This window comes from Leucoraja erinacea, chromosome 34 (genome assembly GCF_028641065.1).
Source record: "Leucoraja erinacea ecotype New England chromosome 34, Leri_hhj_1, whole genome shotgun sequence".
NCBI lineage: Eukaryota > Metazoa > Chordata > Chondrichthyes > Rajiformes > Rajidae > Leucoraja > Leucoraja erinaceus.
Window position 1 is genome coordinate 3237987 of NC_073410.1, and position 16461 is coordinate 3254447.

A 16461-nucleotide genomic window follows, 5' to 3' on the forward strand; every position below is an offset into this window, starting at 1 on the left:
GAGGGACTGCAGCTTCGAGACAGAGCCCGTCTTCAGACCCATAGTTGGAACTAGATACCGGAAACTGGACGCTGCGCAACTCTAGTCCCTTCTCAGTTCCCCGGCCGTGTCAGCGATGGAGCTTGAACAGGAAGGATAGCGAGCTGGATTATACTCTCCCTCCACAGGGCAGAACACTCCCCCTTTCCCTATTCGCCCAGAATTACATCCGACACCAACACACGCAACACTGCATCCACGCACTTTCATTACAGAGGCCAGTGTTATTGGTTTGGGGCTGGGCGGCGAGAGGTGGGGGGTGGGGGTCGGTGTGGAGAGGTAAGGGGTTGTTTGTACGCTGTTTTTGTCTGGCAAGCTTCCCTTCTCTGCTAGATTATGCTTGTAATTCTCAGCAACAAATGCCCATAAAGTAACGTCTACAGAACCTGGCGTCGGTGGATAGACACAAGAAAAGCTGCATTCACTCAACTGATCAGACAGCATCTCTGGAGAGAAAGAATAGGTGACGTTTCGGACCTGATACATCACCTACCTATTCCTTCTCTCCGGAGATGCCGCCTCACCCGTTGAGTTACTCCAGCTTTTTGTTTCCATCTTCGGTTTAAACCGGCATCTGCAGTTCCTTCCTGCACGCTAGCGTCGGCGGAGGTAGTCCCTGATGAAAGATGATCAGCCTGAAACGTTGCTTCTATTCCGAGAGAGAGTTGGACTTTTACTGAATAACAGAGGCGTTCCCTGTATCCGATAGGCATTATTATCCTAAGTGCAATAATCTGAAGAAATTAAGTGTATGGACAAAAGTTGGCTAAGTGCTTCACATACCCCACAAGGGATTGCTCAATCAGACAGCCGAGGATAACTAACGGTGGCTGGTTATTCTGGTCGGCTTTTGCCTCCGCTGAAGTTTGCCGAACTGATGCAGGTTCTAAATAAAGGCCGTATAATTGTCACCATTGTAAACCGCGCCTCGCCCAACACACACAAACCGAGTTCACTCCTCCACAGAGAATGCTCATCCATGCGCCCCGTTAACATATTTCCAAACCACCCGCCACATACCTGAAACTACCTCCCAAACGGTGCAATTCTCGATTAGTTCCAATTTCCAGTCAAAAATATTCGAAATATTTTCGTTTATTGCAATATTTTATATTTAATTTAGTTATAATAGTCCATCCACTTTGATAGCATTGTGTGGACGAATTTTAAACACAAGCTCGATGTCGCAAGATCACATTCTTTGTAGTGAAGAATAGATTTGATTTCATATTGAATCTTGATTGTAAGACTTTTCACGAGTCGCGTTAGTGTTGTCTCTGCATTCTAGAGCTGTTCGCTTTGTAGCAGCTTTTAACATCGTGTCTATCGGGGAATAGGTGCCCGTGCGAATGGTTGTGGATTTGGGCTTGTGAGTCGCTGTTTGCAACCCGGCTCACGAGAGCTGTGTCCGTCGCATATGAAATCTGAGAATTATTTTGTTCACGCTAAGAGATCTTTCAGCAAAGGTAGACAAAAATGCTGGAGAAACTCGGCGGGTGCAGCAGCATCTATGGAGCGAAGGAAATAGGCAGTTGCCTATTTCCTTCGCTCCATAGATGCTGCTGCACCCGCCGAGTTTCTCCAGCATTTTTGTCTACCTTCGATTTTCCAGCATCTGCAGTTCCTTCTTAAACAAAAGATCTTTCAGCAAACCCGTTTTCTTCAGCTGGTGGAATAAAAACTCGGCTGAGGTGACTCCAATGAAACCAATAATAACTCCAAGGTGAATCAGAATCCGAGACTAGTGAAAGTTTATTTTAGTCATTCATTAATATGCTGTTTTTAGCTATTATTTTTTCCCCAATCTATGAACCGAGAAGCGGCTCTTCCGTGGGATTAGTTAATCCGTGTTCCGTTCCGTTTCTCGGCTACACCTCCTCCACACCGCCCTCTTAATTAATTATTTTGAATGTTATTTTTAATTTCCCATTGAAAACCGCAATCGAGTGAATTCCCACCGATTTGAGTCGGGACAATGTTTTTTTTTTTCAAAACTCAATCCATCGCGGGGGACGTGAATCACAATCTATTTTTTCCTCCACCTTGTCTTTGTGGCTTTGCTTCTCTCCGCGGTTTGCTGTTTACAGGGGAGTTCGGATCAATGGGATTTGAAGTGAGAACAATATTCGAGTAGGGGGAGAGGGGGGGTCCATCCGATATTAGTAAAAGAACGAAACACTTCTTTCATCTTTAATAGAACAAAATGCCACAGGCTCAACGCAAAAATGGTGAGTTGTGCAATGGAACGTTTATATTGATCGTTCTGCGTTTATATAATCGATACTTTTTTTGCAAATCTTTCATTCATTTGTTCCATCTCTCTCTACATCACCGTCTATACCCCCCGTTTCCCTCTCCCCTGGCTTTCGGTCCGAAGAAGGGTCTCGGCCCGAAACGTCACCCATTCCTTTTCTCCGGAGATGCTGTCTGAGCCGCTGAGTTACTCCAGCTTTTTGTGTCTATCTTCACGTTTATATTAAAACCAGGTTTGTTCGCCTGAAGTGGAATTCCCCAAAAATCTGGAACTTATGGAAACGTAACATAGTTGTGAGTGCGTTCAAAATTCGTATTATGTATGTAATCACATGTTCTCGAATGTACCTGGAGTGAATGCTGTGTCCACATTATCTTCTAGTATTTATCTGTTTACTTATTATTTTATGTAAGTTGTCAAAGTTTAAAAATGGTGGCCAGAGAAATAATTAAAACAGCCCCCTCGGCTATCAGAAAGCAACTCATTTGTGCTAATTTTGCGCTTCAAGCCATTTTTTGCCTTCCATCACAGTGGGGAATGTGGGGAATCCGCGGTGGTGGATGTTTATGTTAACTTTTATGTAGTTGCTTTTTTCCTGTATGGCTGTATGGTAATTCACATATCACTATACCTTAATTGGTCCACGTGCCAATAAAAGGCCTTTGAATGCTTTATTTGGAAATGCATGAACGCTGGCGTGACCAATTTACCGAAACTCACTCATCACCTCTTGTTCCAACCTTTAATCTGACACCAAGTTATGATATAGCAGCACATATAGGTGAGAATAGTCCGTGACAGAGGTTCATTCGCAGAGAGCAATACACCATAGTTTGTTTTTTTCAGTTCAACTCACTGGGGCGATATAAGGAGCATTCGCTACATAGTATTGTTTTTATTCCCATCAGATCCTTGAAAAAATTAATACACTTAGTTCTTTTAATACAGATGTACAACCTAAAACTCACACAGTCATTCGATGAAATTTGCACTAGACATTATTTAAATAATAAATGAGATTTACGTTTTAACGCAGAATCTTGACTGTCACATTTCCACTTTTGTTTTGTCAGTTTCTCCGTTCCGATAACACCCGAGAAAGTTGCGTTTACATAAATGATACAGAAGTATTGCACGGCAAATATGACAAAATGAAGAATCCGGAGTATATTAGACAGCTAGTACATCACGGAGTTAAGTTGCGTTACATTCACTTTTGTCCTGGAAAGATGGGAGTATTGGAGTCTCGCTGTTTCGGATGCACCGCCCTCAGGCGGTATCTATTCACTGGAGTCCTCTTGATCGGAGTCAACCAACACCGCGGACATGGAGTGGCTACCTGGCGAGCTGCCGTGAGATTTCTTGGCCGCCTTGCGTTCTTCCATTTTGATGGTGTCGTACAGTCCTTTTGGCCCCTCCTCCAGTAGGAGATTTCTCTCCGAGAGCGAGGGTTTCATTAGCCAGACGTTTCTCAGGAAGAGCAGAGCAGGGGCGTACAGGATGTTGACCAAACCCATGCCGAGGTTCAGCTGCACGAAGCCCGAATTGTGGACGATCTGCCCGGCTACAATGGGACCCAGGGCATAAGCGAGAGAGTAGGAGATGTCGGCTATAGCATACACACTACCGTACACTGAGACATAACGGATATCTACAAGGAAGGCAAGGGTGGGCAAGAGGGCCGTGTCCACCAGGGCTATCCCAAAACAAAGGAAACACAGTGGGATGATGAGTTCTTCAAAGTTCCTGCAGGCCGGGACTGTGCATGAACTTGCCCCGATAATAACCAAACCCAGAGCTCCGTAGAACCATTGTAAGTTGGGATATTTAGCCGCTAGCTTCACCGTGATGTACACGCCGAGGATGTGCGGGAAGAACGCCGGCAGCCACGTTAGTCCCATTTGCCATTCGCTGGCATTCATTGTTTCTTTCATCCAATTTGAGATAGTTGGCTCCAGGAAAGCCAGGGGGATGTTGCAGGTGGTGAGGGCCCCGGCCACCACCGCGATGTAAGGGTCGATCATCAGTTTGTAGATCGGCGTGCCCTGCTGCATGTTCTGGCGGGTTCTATTCGAGAAAGGCGAAATGACGATGAGCAACATGATGCCGTCCAGCAGGGAGATGAGGGAGAGCACTAGGAAGGGGACCCGCTTGCCCGCGAACTGGTACAATATCCCGCCGAAGGGAGGCGCCACCAGGCTCCCGAAGGAGATGAACGCTAACGCGATGCCCAGAGCTTTGCTCCTCTCCGACTCCTCGGTGTAGTTGTCCGCGATCATAGCGATTCCCGAAGTGTCGGCGAACGCGGAGCCCAGACCCTGCATGCTCCTCGCTATAAACAACATGGCATAACTCTCGCCAAAGGCAAACGTGACCGTGGAAAAGAATATAATGGTGAGTCCAATGAGTAGCGGGATATCGTAACCTACCCTGTCGATGAAAGTGCCGGTTAAGGGGTTGGATAGCAGCTGCAGGATGGCTTTGGATGCGAACAGAACTCCGATCTGTATGTCTTCATTTGGGTTTGGACTGCGCTCCAAGACCGTTTTTCGCGTAGCGTTGAGCAACGTTTCATTTAAAGTCAACGGGAGATACACCAGTTTGTAAGTTCTTATAGTTTCAAGGTAGTCTGGTATAATGGGCACTATCACCATGTACAGCATGTTGTCCAGTAACATGGCGATACATACTATCACCAGCAAGATCTTGCGTTGCCGCTTCGGTTCATGGACCGCGCCGCTGATCTGTTTACTCCGCTCCCCAACCACGTCTGAGAATTTCACCACGGCTGACTTGGCCAGCCCGACCACGGCTGTGGTGGCCATGCTTGTCCAAGCGGCGAGAACTGTCACAACTTCGGCCCAATCCTCGCCCTGCCCCGAGTGTCGCGGACGGGACAGTATTTATTACCTGGACGCGGAGCCCAGATAGAGAAGCGGTCCCACCTCCAGCACGACCATCAGCAGCAGCGGCAGCAAGTCGGTGCCGGGAAAGACGGGCATCGTGATCGGCTCTGAAGTCCGGGGGACTCTGCATCCAACTCCCGCCAGCACGGCTAAGTGGGGCTGTACACTCTTCAAACAGTGGGGGAGTGAGTTGTCGGTCCTGCTCGGTTTGGCTCAGTCCACGAATGGAGAGATGCTGGCGATTTGTGGACGGTCACATTGGCAGAATGTGGGAGGGCTAGTGCAACTCTGGGCTCCTCCCTCCTCTGGACTCGGGAAGCCCATTCACACCGAGGAGCGGGCGTTCTCCCCCGTCCCCTCGTCTCGTCTCCGGCTTCTGACTCTCGATGCTGCTCTTGTGCCTCAGCTGGCTCCGACCGAACCCGCCCCTGATGCTCAACCCCCCCCAGCTGATTGGGTCTTCTGCAATCTTGTGCAGTGTTTTGTCCGGTGTAGGAGACACGTTTCGGGAGATCTGCCTCCTCCTCTCACCCCGAGTGTGGACTGTACAGTATAGATTAGCCACAGAAACTATTTACACTGCTTAGGACGGAATAGATTTATTGCCAAGATAGACACAAAATGCTGGAGTAACTCAGCGGGCCAAGCAGCATCTGAGATTCTGACTGACCCGCTGAGTTACTCCAGCATTTTGTGTCTATCTTCGATTTAAACCAGCATCTGCAGTTCTTTCCTACATGTATTTCCTATTTGAGCACAGGGATTTGGCATAAGCTCTTAGTATTTGCAAAAAGGAAAGTGCTGGAGGAACTTGAAAGGCCAGGCAAGATGGGATGGACAGGAGACTTTCTGGTCGCGATCCCGCTTCCCCTGTCCCACTTAGGAAACCTGAACGGAAACCTCTGGAGACTTTGCGACCCACCCAAGGTTTCCGTGCGGTTCCCGGAGGTTGCAGGTGGTTGCCGGAGGTTGCAGATAGTGGAAGCAGGTAGGGAGACTGACAAAAACCTCCGGGAACCGGGAACCACACGGAAACCTTGGGTGGGGCACAAAGTCTCCAGAGGTTTCCGTTCAGGTTTCCTAAGTGGGACAGGGGCATTAGAGTCGTTCAGTTACTTCAGGACTTAAGGTCCCAGCGTCTGCAGTTTCTTGTGTCTCCAGTTCGCATCTGCAAAGTGTTTAACTTCTCCCGGGTATACTTGCTATTTGTGTAGGAAGAAACTGCAGGTGCTGGTTTAAACCGAATGTAGACACAAAAAGCTGGAGTAACTCAGCGGGACAGGCAGCATCTCTGGAGAGAAGGAATGGGTAGCGTTTCTGGTCGAGACCCCACTTTTCATTGAAGAAGGGTTTTGGCCCGAAACGTTGCCTATTTCCTTCGCTCCATAGATGCTGCTGCACCCGCTGAGTTACTCCAGCATTTTTGTCGTCCCACTTTTCATTGAATGTTCTCGCCGTTAAATGCACCTTATTTATAAAGCCATGGACATTGTAATGCGGTGAAAGTCAATCTGTCCACAGTTTGCTTCCAGCGTGATATTAACTAACGTGTTTGTTCTGCAAGAGACTAATATCATCGCAGCGCAGCGCCAAACACCCCACAGTGTCATTGAGACTCTCAGGTAAACACCTCGACAAGTGGACACACGAGGAACTGCAGGCGCTGGAGCTTAGAGCAAAACACAATGTGCTGGAGGAACTCAGCCGGCTCAGGCAGCATTTATGGAGGGAATGGGCAGGCGACGTTTCGGGGCGGGGCCCTTCTTCAGACTGAATAAGTGGGGGGGAGGGGTGAAAAAGATGTGTGTGTGTGTGTGTGTGTGGGGGGGGGGGGGGGGGGGGGGGGGGGGGGGGGTAGCCAAAGCCTGACATGTGTCGTGTATTCCCTCTCTCCGCCCACCCCACCCCGTCCGCCCTAGGCATCCTACTAGTTCCCCTGCTCGTATCCCCGCGTTGTCACCTTTTCCGCAGCCAACAATGGACCATTGTGGGCTCCAGCTTGTCCTTGATCATCCGTGCTGGCTTTCATTTGTTCTTTTCATACATTTGTTCCTTGTACCTTTCCATGCCTCTCCCCAGACTCTCTGTCTCAAGAAGGGTCTCGACCCGAAACGTCTCCTATTCCTTCTCTCCAGAGATGCTGCCTGACCCGCTGAGTTACTCCAGCTCACTCCAGTGTCTATCCTGACAAATGATACGTGGGGAAAGCACCACCATCCCGCTCCCCTGTATCCCTGTATCCACCTATCACTCCCCAAGTCTTGTCCCGCCCCGCCACATCTCTTATCCAGCTTTCTCCAGCTCCATCTCCATCTATCTGAAGAAGAGTCTCGACCCGAAACGTCGCCTGTCCATTTCATCCACAGATGCTGTCTGAGTTCTTCCAGCATTTGTATTTTTTTACCTGTTGGTTATGCTTATTGGGATTATAACCCCCCATCCCTTGCACCGTAACATCATCGGACGCCGACCTTATCCGATCCACTTAAACGCGGATGTAAATCATTCACATGAACGCGATCGAGTCAGAAGCAACTAGGTCGGAATATTTTAGTTATGGGGTGAGATTGGATGGGCTGGGCTTGTTTCCGCTGAAACAAAGAAGGCCGAGGAATGACCTGCCGGAGACCACAGAGGCAAAGAGAGGGTAGATAGCCGCAAGACGTGGTATGAAAAACAAGTGTTTAAGAAGGAACTGCAGATGCTGGAAGATTTTCGGCCCGAAACGTTGCCTATTTCCTTCGCTGCATTGATGCTGCCGCACCCGCTGGGTTTCTCCAGTACTTTTGTCTTCTGTATGATCCACTTAAAAAAAATTACCCCTCAGACCCCCTTTTAGCCTTCTACCACAGACCCTACCACAGTCTGTGGTAGAAGGCTAAAAGGGGGTCTGAGGGGTAAGATTTTTTTTTACACAGAGAGTTTTGACATCCAATACACTGCCAAAGGAGATGATGGAATCAGGTCTAAGAGACATTTAGAGAGATACTTAAACAGACAATGGTATAAGGGCAGACACACAGTGCAGCAGTAAGTCAGTAGGCCAGGCAGCATCTCTGGAGAGAAGGAATGGGTGACGTTTCGGGTCGGCACCATTCTTCCCTCCGACACAGTGGGAGAGGGGTATGGTTCTAATGCAGGCAAATGGGATTCGTGTAGATAGGCAAAAAGGGCGGTATGGACGTGGTGGGCCGAATGGCCTGATTCTGCGCTTGGCGACGCTGTGGGTCTGGAAGGGCGTGTTCCTGAGTCACACACAATCGTGCCATTCAGCCACCTCACTAACCCCATCGCCTCATTCAATGCCCCAGTGGCTGTCCTAGCCCCAGCCTCACCAATGACCCAATATTGTACCACTCATCTACACAATGACGGTAACTGAATTGGCCCATTGACCCTCCAGCCTTCGTGTAGGACGAAACCGGAATACCCGCGAAAAACCCACTCGGTCCAAATCGGAAGGAACTGCAGGTGCTGGTTTACACCGACGTTGGACACAAAATGTTGGAGTAACTCAGCGGGACAGTCAGCATATCTAGATAGAAATAATGGGCGACGTTTCGGGTCTGAAGAAGGGTCTCGACCCGAAACGTCACCCATTCCTCTATCCAGAGATGCTGCCTGTGCCGCCGAGTTACTCCAGCATTTTGTGTCTACCTTCGGTCCAAGCAGAGCGTGCAAACGTGGAGCAGGTAGGAATGAATCTGACTCTTTGAAGAAGTTAAATGACAGCCCGCTTGCGGCGTATTGTGCGACCTTTAGATCCCTGGTTTCAACTTTGTGGGATTATCTCCCCCCCCACCCCACCCTCTTATGTTAGAAGATAACAATTATATGGCAACTCGGCGGGCCAGGCAGTGTCTTTGGGGAAAAGGATTCTCGTTTCTTTTGCTCCAGAGATGCTACCTGGCCCGCTGAGTTTCTCTAGTCTATCTTCAGTATTAAAACAAGGAATCTGCAGTTCCTTCCTTCCTACACAATAAAGAGCCAGAGGCCCGGGTTCGTTTCTGACCAAGGGTGCTGTCTGTGTGGAGCTCTGTGTTCTCTCTGTGACCACGTGGGCTTCCTCCGAGTGCTCGGGTTTCCTCCCACATTTCAAAAACGTGGAGGTTAATCGGCTTCTGTAAACTGTCCCTCGTGTGTGGGATAGAACTGGTGCACGGGTGTTGGCTGGTCGGCGCGGATTCGATGGGCCGAAGGGCCTGTTTCCATGTTGTATCTCTAAAACTGAACTAAACACGAACCGGACTCTCCCGGACTCAAATGGCCGACTAGTCTCGTGTTGATCAAGGTACATTGGTGTGTTGCAACGCTCAACATTAAGTATAAAGCGACCCACGGACAAAATAACTACATCACACCTGAACACCTCTGGGTCCTTCTAATGTTTGCAGCACGCTGCTCTCGATGCCTTTATCTGCGCGGAATCTGCCGAATAAGGGTAATAGCACTCAGGTCTGCCAAGCCTGTACATTGGTGGGAGTACATTCTATGTCGAAAACATTGTGGTTCGAATCCCAATCCAGAGGCACCAGCACAGTATGTTCGCCGTTAGAGCGCACGGCTTAAGAGAGTGGAAGGTACACAAAAATGCTGGAGAAACTCAGCAGGTGCAGCAGCATCTATGGAGCGAAGGAAATAGGTAACGTTTCGGGCTGAAACCCTTCTTCAAACTGATCGGGGGTGGCGGGGAGAAGGAAGGAAAAAAGGAGGAGGAGGAGCCCGATGGCTGGGGGATGGGCAGAGGCAGCTCAAGGGCTATGGAAGGGGGGGAGACAGCAAGGGCTAACAAAATTGGGAGAATTCAATGTTCATGCCCGCGGGATGCAGGCTCCCCAAGCGGAATATGAGGTGCTGTTCCTCCAATTTCCGGTGTTGCTCACTCTGGCAACGGAGGAGACCCAGGACAGAGAGGTCGGATTGGGAATGGGAGGGGGAGTTGAAGAGCTGAGCCACCGGGAGGTCAGGTAGGTTCTTGCGGACCGAGCAGAAGTGTTCGGCGAAATGATTGCCCAACCTCCGCTTAGTCTCACCGATGTAGATCAGCTGACATCTAGAGCAGCGGATGCAGTAGATGAGGTTGGAGGAGATGTGGAACGCCTCATCCTGGGAGCAGATGCGGCGTAGGCGGAGGAATTGGGAGTAGGGGATGGAGTCCTTACAGGAGGCAGGGTGGGAAGAAGTGTAGTCCAGATAGCCATGGGAGTCAGTGGGTTTGTAGTGGATGTCGGTCAGAAGTCTATCACCTGCGATGGAGATAGTGAGGTCAAGGAATGGTAGGGAAGTGTCGGAAATAGTCCAGGTGTATTTGAGTGCCGGATGGAAGTTGATGGTGAAGTGAATGAAGTCAGTCAGTTGTGTGTGGGTGCAGGAGGTAGAGGTCGGGGATCGGGGATGGGGCCCTGGTACGTATTGAACAAGGATTGTTTGACGTACCCGACAAAGAGGCAGGCATAGCTGGGGCCCATGCGTGTGCCCATAGCTACACCTTATGTTTGGAGGAAATGGGAGGAGTCAAACGTGATGTTATTGAGGGTAAGGACCAGCTCCACTGAGAGTACAATCCTTCCAACACGTGGAAGATTTGCCCGCTCCCTCAAAGCCAAGATAAAGGGTCGCAGACCCAAATCAGGATGCTTCAACGTGCCTTGGCCCATACTTATATCCAAACAATAAGATTAAGAAGGGTCTTGACCCGAAAAGTCACCTGTCTATTCCGTTCTTAGATGCCGAGTTTATCCCGCCCCCTTCCACCCATATCCATCCCCCCAGCTTTACATTTCACTCCTCTCCTTATCTGACACCCTTTTGTCTCCTTTTCATCTCCAGCCTTTGTCACTTACTGCGTCCATCTATCTGCTAATCAAACTCTCCCTCACCGGTATCCACTTGACTCCCCCACCTCTCTTTTCCAGCTTCCTCCCCCCCCTCCATCAGTCTGAAGACGGATCCCAACTTGAAATGTGGAGAGTGCATTCTCTCCACAGATGCTGTCTGACCCTTTAAGTTAGTCCATCCCTTTATGTTTTGCCCCATGAGCTGTGTAGATGTATAGCAAGTGTGATGGCCACAATCCTACATTGTCGAGAGCAATAAGCAGGCTGTACTACGGGATCAATGTGACCTACCTATATTTTGACTTTCTGCCTGACTCAATACAAATGAAAGGACATTCTGCTAGAGTTGCTTCTCAATTTTAATCAACTATATGGCCAACTCACTTTTCGAAATGGGACTTTATTGACATACGTAGCTTGCCAAAAGTAAAGTAAGTAAGCTTTTAAATTTTCTGTGGCCAGAACATTATTCCTCTGACTCAGTGAGGTCAAATACTCATGCATAATTAATATAAATGTCCTTGTCATCACTTTCACTACCTTCATTTGCAAAATAGAACTTGGCATTGCGGAAAGCAAACATGACTCAGAATCATTGGTGGAAATGTCTTTCCATTCTTCAAGCCATTCACAAAAATGTCATTAAATCATGACTAAGCCTGAATATCATTATGCTATTTATATCAATATGCCATTATAAGTTGACCAACGTACGAGGCATGAATTGACAAAATGTTCCATTGCACAATAACATTTCATGGGTGATCTTGGATTATGACATTTGAATTTGAAAAGTCCACAGTATTACTTTCTAAAATGTGCAACATGGAGGCAGGTCTAATCCAAACGATGGCTATGAAACTATAAATTCAATAATAGCAAATTACATCATTGTAAATATGGATTTCAAACTCGTGCAAATAACAAAGTGCCGGAGAAACTCAGTGGATCTGACCGCATCGGTGGGTGAAATGGACAGACAAGGTTTCAGGTCTTCAGACCCTGTTGGTTCAATTGGTCCAAATCCTCTTGAAAAATTGGCATTGCCAAAGTCAATATGATTATTGAAGACATTTTCCAGCAATTACACTCTTGTATCAACATTTTCATCAGATGACAGAAGTTGCCTTGTGCTATTAGCTAATGTAATATTAATAACTGGCATAGCTCTCTCTGATTATAACCTGTCACGTGGGGTTTCCCTCAATTGTAGCTATTTGATCCTGTTGCAATATACATTTTCTCCCATTTACAAATACCGACAGTCAACTTCAAGTTCAAGTTCAAGTGAGTTTATTGTCATGTGTCCCTGTATAGGACAATTAAATTATTGCTTTGCTTCAGCACACAGAACATAGTAGGCATTTACTACAAAACAGATCAGTGTGTCCATATGAAGTTACTCCTTTACATTCTCCAAACTCTAGATACTGCTTTAAACACATTTCCTCTTGACATGGACCTCTGTTTTGGAAATAACATTTCTGAGGCAAATATTGGTATTTTATGGACAATTTACTGGGATTGCACTTTGCCCCCCAAAGGAGTACATTATATTAATAAATATTTCTTAGAATTTAGGGTCAAAAGGCTGCCATTTTGGAGATAATAATTCCCAAAAAATGATTGGCATTTGAACTTGAATATCACGTGACAATAAAAGACCTTTGAACCTTTGAATAATCTGGGTTTGAAATTAAATTCAGAATAGGGTTGTTCAGATTATGTTTCTGGAACATAGAACAAATAACAGCACAGCTTGGGAGCAGGCCCTTCAGCCCACATTGTCTGTGCCAAGCCTGATGCCAAGCTATCATAACCTCTGAAGAAGGGTTTCGGCCCGAAACGTTGCCTATTTCCTTCGCTCCATAGATGCTGCTGCACCCGCTGAGTTTCTCCAGCTTTTTTGTGTAACCTTCGATTCTCCAGCATCTGCAGTTCCTTCTTAAACACTATCATAACCTCCTCTTTCTGCACATGATCCATATCTCTCCATGTCCATGTACATATCCAAAGCCTCGTCAATTACACTCTCACATCTAAAAGCCTCTTAAATGCCACTATCTACTTCATTCATATCTTCCATGATCTCAAAAACTGCAGGACAGTTCAACATCTCCTTGTTTCCTTAAAATATCCAAGGTTTATGAACCAATTTGTAAATATTATACGCCTGATGTGCCCCTTTCCTCTATGTTTCTGACTCAGACATCTTTGACTGATGACGTTCAGCCCTTTACCCTGGCCTGCCAGTGTAAATTAATGCCATCAGCTGAAATTTGAGGTCATGTATTACTGTTTCACAAAGACTGGTGGAATATTTTGTAAAGGAACCTTTGGTGGAGGTAGAATGCATGGCTGAAAATTAGATGATACTATGCAGCTGTATTCCCTAGAAAAGATGATGCAGGTTGCTCAAGATTAAAGATATTTGACTGGACAGTATAGACAAAGGGTTATTGGAAGGCAGGAGACATACCAATATTGCAACCCTGCTTAACATCAGCAAGAATAATTAAACTAGTGAAGTGCACTCCAGCCAATTTAATGTCAGTGGTAAGGAAACTGAAAATAAAATAACATGGAGAAAAATTAATTGGCATTTGAAGTAGTATTGCCTTATAACTAAAAGCCAGCATTGATTTGTTAAATGGCAAATTGTGTTTGACTAATTTGATCAAGTCCTTGAAGGACTAATGGAGAGTGCTATTAAAGGGTAATGTAATTGATGTGCATTTCTGGACGTAAAAAAAAAACTCTTTGACAAAGTAGCATCTAGTGAGCTTGTTTGCAAAATTTAAATTTATGAGATCAAAGAGGCAGTGGCACCAAGGATATAAAATTGGCCAAGATGCAAAGTAGAGAGTCTGGTTGTTTTAGACAATAGTCACTAGGTGCAGCAGTAGGCCATTCGGCCCTTCGAGCCGGCACCGCCATTCACTGTGATCATGGCTGATCATCCACAATTAGAACCCAGTGCCTGCCTTCTCCCCGTATCCCCATTTCAGATTGGAGGGACCGATGGTGTAATGGGTCAAGAACTTCAAATTCCTGGGCGTGCATATTTCCAAAGATCTTTCCTGGTCCCAGCACACTGATGCAATTCAAAAGAAAGCACATCAGCGCCTCTACTTCCTGAGAATATTACGGAGATTCGGTATGTCAAAGAGGACTCTCTCTAACTTTTACAGGTGCACAGTAGAGAGCATGCTGACCAGTTGCCTCGTGGCTTGGTACGGTAACTTGAGCATCCAGGAACGGAAAAGAATGCAGAAAGTTGTGACCACTGCCCAGTCCACCACTGGCTTTGACCTCCCTACCATCGAAGGGATCTATCGCAGTCGCTGCCTCAAAAAGGCTGCTAACAGCATCATCAAGGACCCATACCATCCTGGCCACACATTCATCTCTCCGCTGCCATCAGGTAGAAGGTACAGGAGCCTGAAATCTGGTACATCCAGGTTCAGGAACAGCTACTTCCCCACAGCCATCAGCCCCACTCGCCATCAAACAACCTCTGAATTATAACACTTTATCTGGTTATTTATGTGTATATACATGAACTATGCTTATAGACACACTGGACTGTTCTGTATTTATGCTTACTATATTCTGTTGTGCTGTAGCAAGCAAGAATTTAATTGTCCTATCTGAGACACATGACAATAACCTCTCTTGACTTGACTTGAATGAGTTAGTGGTGAATTATTTTTTTAAATCTACAGATATTGGAAATGTGAAATAATAACAGAAAATACTGAATATTCACAGGTTCAAACAGAGTTAAGGTTTCATGTCAAAGATCTTGAAATAATTCAATTGTGTTAACCTCGGGTATGTTCTAGGACCGACGGATGCTTTGATATACTGTATATTAATAACAATAATACATATAATTGGTATATTAATTTTTAAAAAAAATATTTTATTTTATTAGAAGTAAGCACAGTCATATGGCACCAAAGTGCCTAATATATATTTTCATAATACATTTTATGTACAACTTCTTTTTTTTTTGTTACATTAAAAAAAGATGAGAATAAGAAAAAGAGGTTAGATAGTAAAGGATAGAAAAATGTGAAATATATAGTGTGTGAAGAAAGAAGACGAGTAAATGAAGAAAGTTGAGAGAGAAAATAGTGAAAAGAAAAGGAGATCATTATTTATAGTCTTGACCAACCCTCGTCCAGTCCTGAAACAGTTATTTTTTACAATTGTGTTGCACCATATGATTCCAAAAAAACGACGAATGGAGACCAACTCGTTATGAATTGGTCTGATTTATCCATTAGGAGGAATCGCATTTCCTCAAGATGAGCGGTGTCCAACATACTTGCAATTGGTATATTAATTATGTGGGTAACTGAACAATGTTTCAAAATATACAAATGAAATAAAAATCGGCAATGTATTAAACACTGTGGAGATTGGTAATACACTTAAAAAAACACAGCATGAACACTAGAATCTATGACCATCCACTGGGGAATTTTACCATGGAACAATGTAAGATGGTGCATTTAAAATATTGTGGTGCTCCAGTATTTAGAAACTGTTTCCTTTATTCAACGTTTTTTTATTTTGGATTCTCAAAATGTAAATCTCATGAAGAAATCAATGACAACCTTTGAATATGTTCTCCACTACAGTGCAGCGATGCTCTTATAAGAACATTGTGCAGGTAATTGCAAATCCGGATGGACATAGGTGTGTAACAGATACTACCAAATATTCTTCAGCAGGTGTGTTATATACTAAACTAACACTTCCTCCAGTTCCAATGGACATTCAGTACTTACAAGAAGTACTTGTAAGACCAAGTACTTATTTGTACTTGGAAACACAGAAAATAGATGCAGGAGTAGGCCATTTGGCCCATCGAGCCAGCATCGCCATTCAATATTAGCATGACTGATCATCCAAAATCAGTACACCGTTATGGCTTTTTTTCCCCAATATTCCTTGATTCCCTTAGCCCTAAGAGCTAAACCTAGTTTGTACATTAAAGCAGCATAGCCCACCAACATGTATAATAAATATACGTTTCTACGTTTTGCTACATGTTTATAGCATTTGTGGACATTCTTCTGTGAAATAAGCTTTTTTTCTACTATATATTCCATTAGATATGCGGGCACTCACTTCACCAATTAATGTTTCTGGAAGTTTCTAGTTTCGGTTTGGAGATATTTTGTCTTTAACTTGCAATTTTCCATTGCTTGGTCAAGATCTATTAGATTGAAACCCACGGTGAAATTATTCTTCCAGCAGTAGCTGGTCACAGCATTAATGTAACTACATTCTTGCATTATTGAGTTGTAAACATTAGGCGTTATTCCTCATCATTTGGAAAACAGAACCAGGAGATGTTCAAAGTGACATAAGCTGCCATTGCTGCCTTGAAATGAGCATCTTCACCAAATTA

General features: G+C 45.7%; 1 protein-coding gene across 1 annotated transcript; it reads right to left on the bottom strand.

Moving 5' to 3' along the window:
- Positions 1-2905: 2905 nt before the first annotated feature.
- slc18a3a (solute carrier family 18 member 3a) lies at positions 2906-5569 on the bottom strand. Its single transcript, XM_055661663.1, has one exon. It carries the CDS (start codon positions 5116-5118, stop codon positions 3574-3576), a length of 1545 nt encoding a protein of 514 aa, XP_055517638.1. The 5' UTR covers positions 5119-5569; the 3' UTR covers positions 2906-3573.
- Between the last annotated feature and the right edge of the window lie 10892 nt (positions 5570-16461).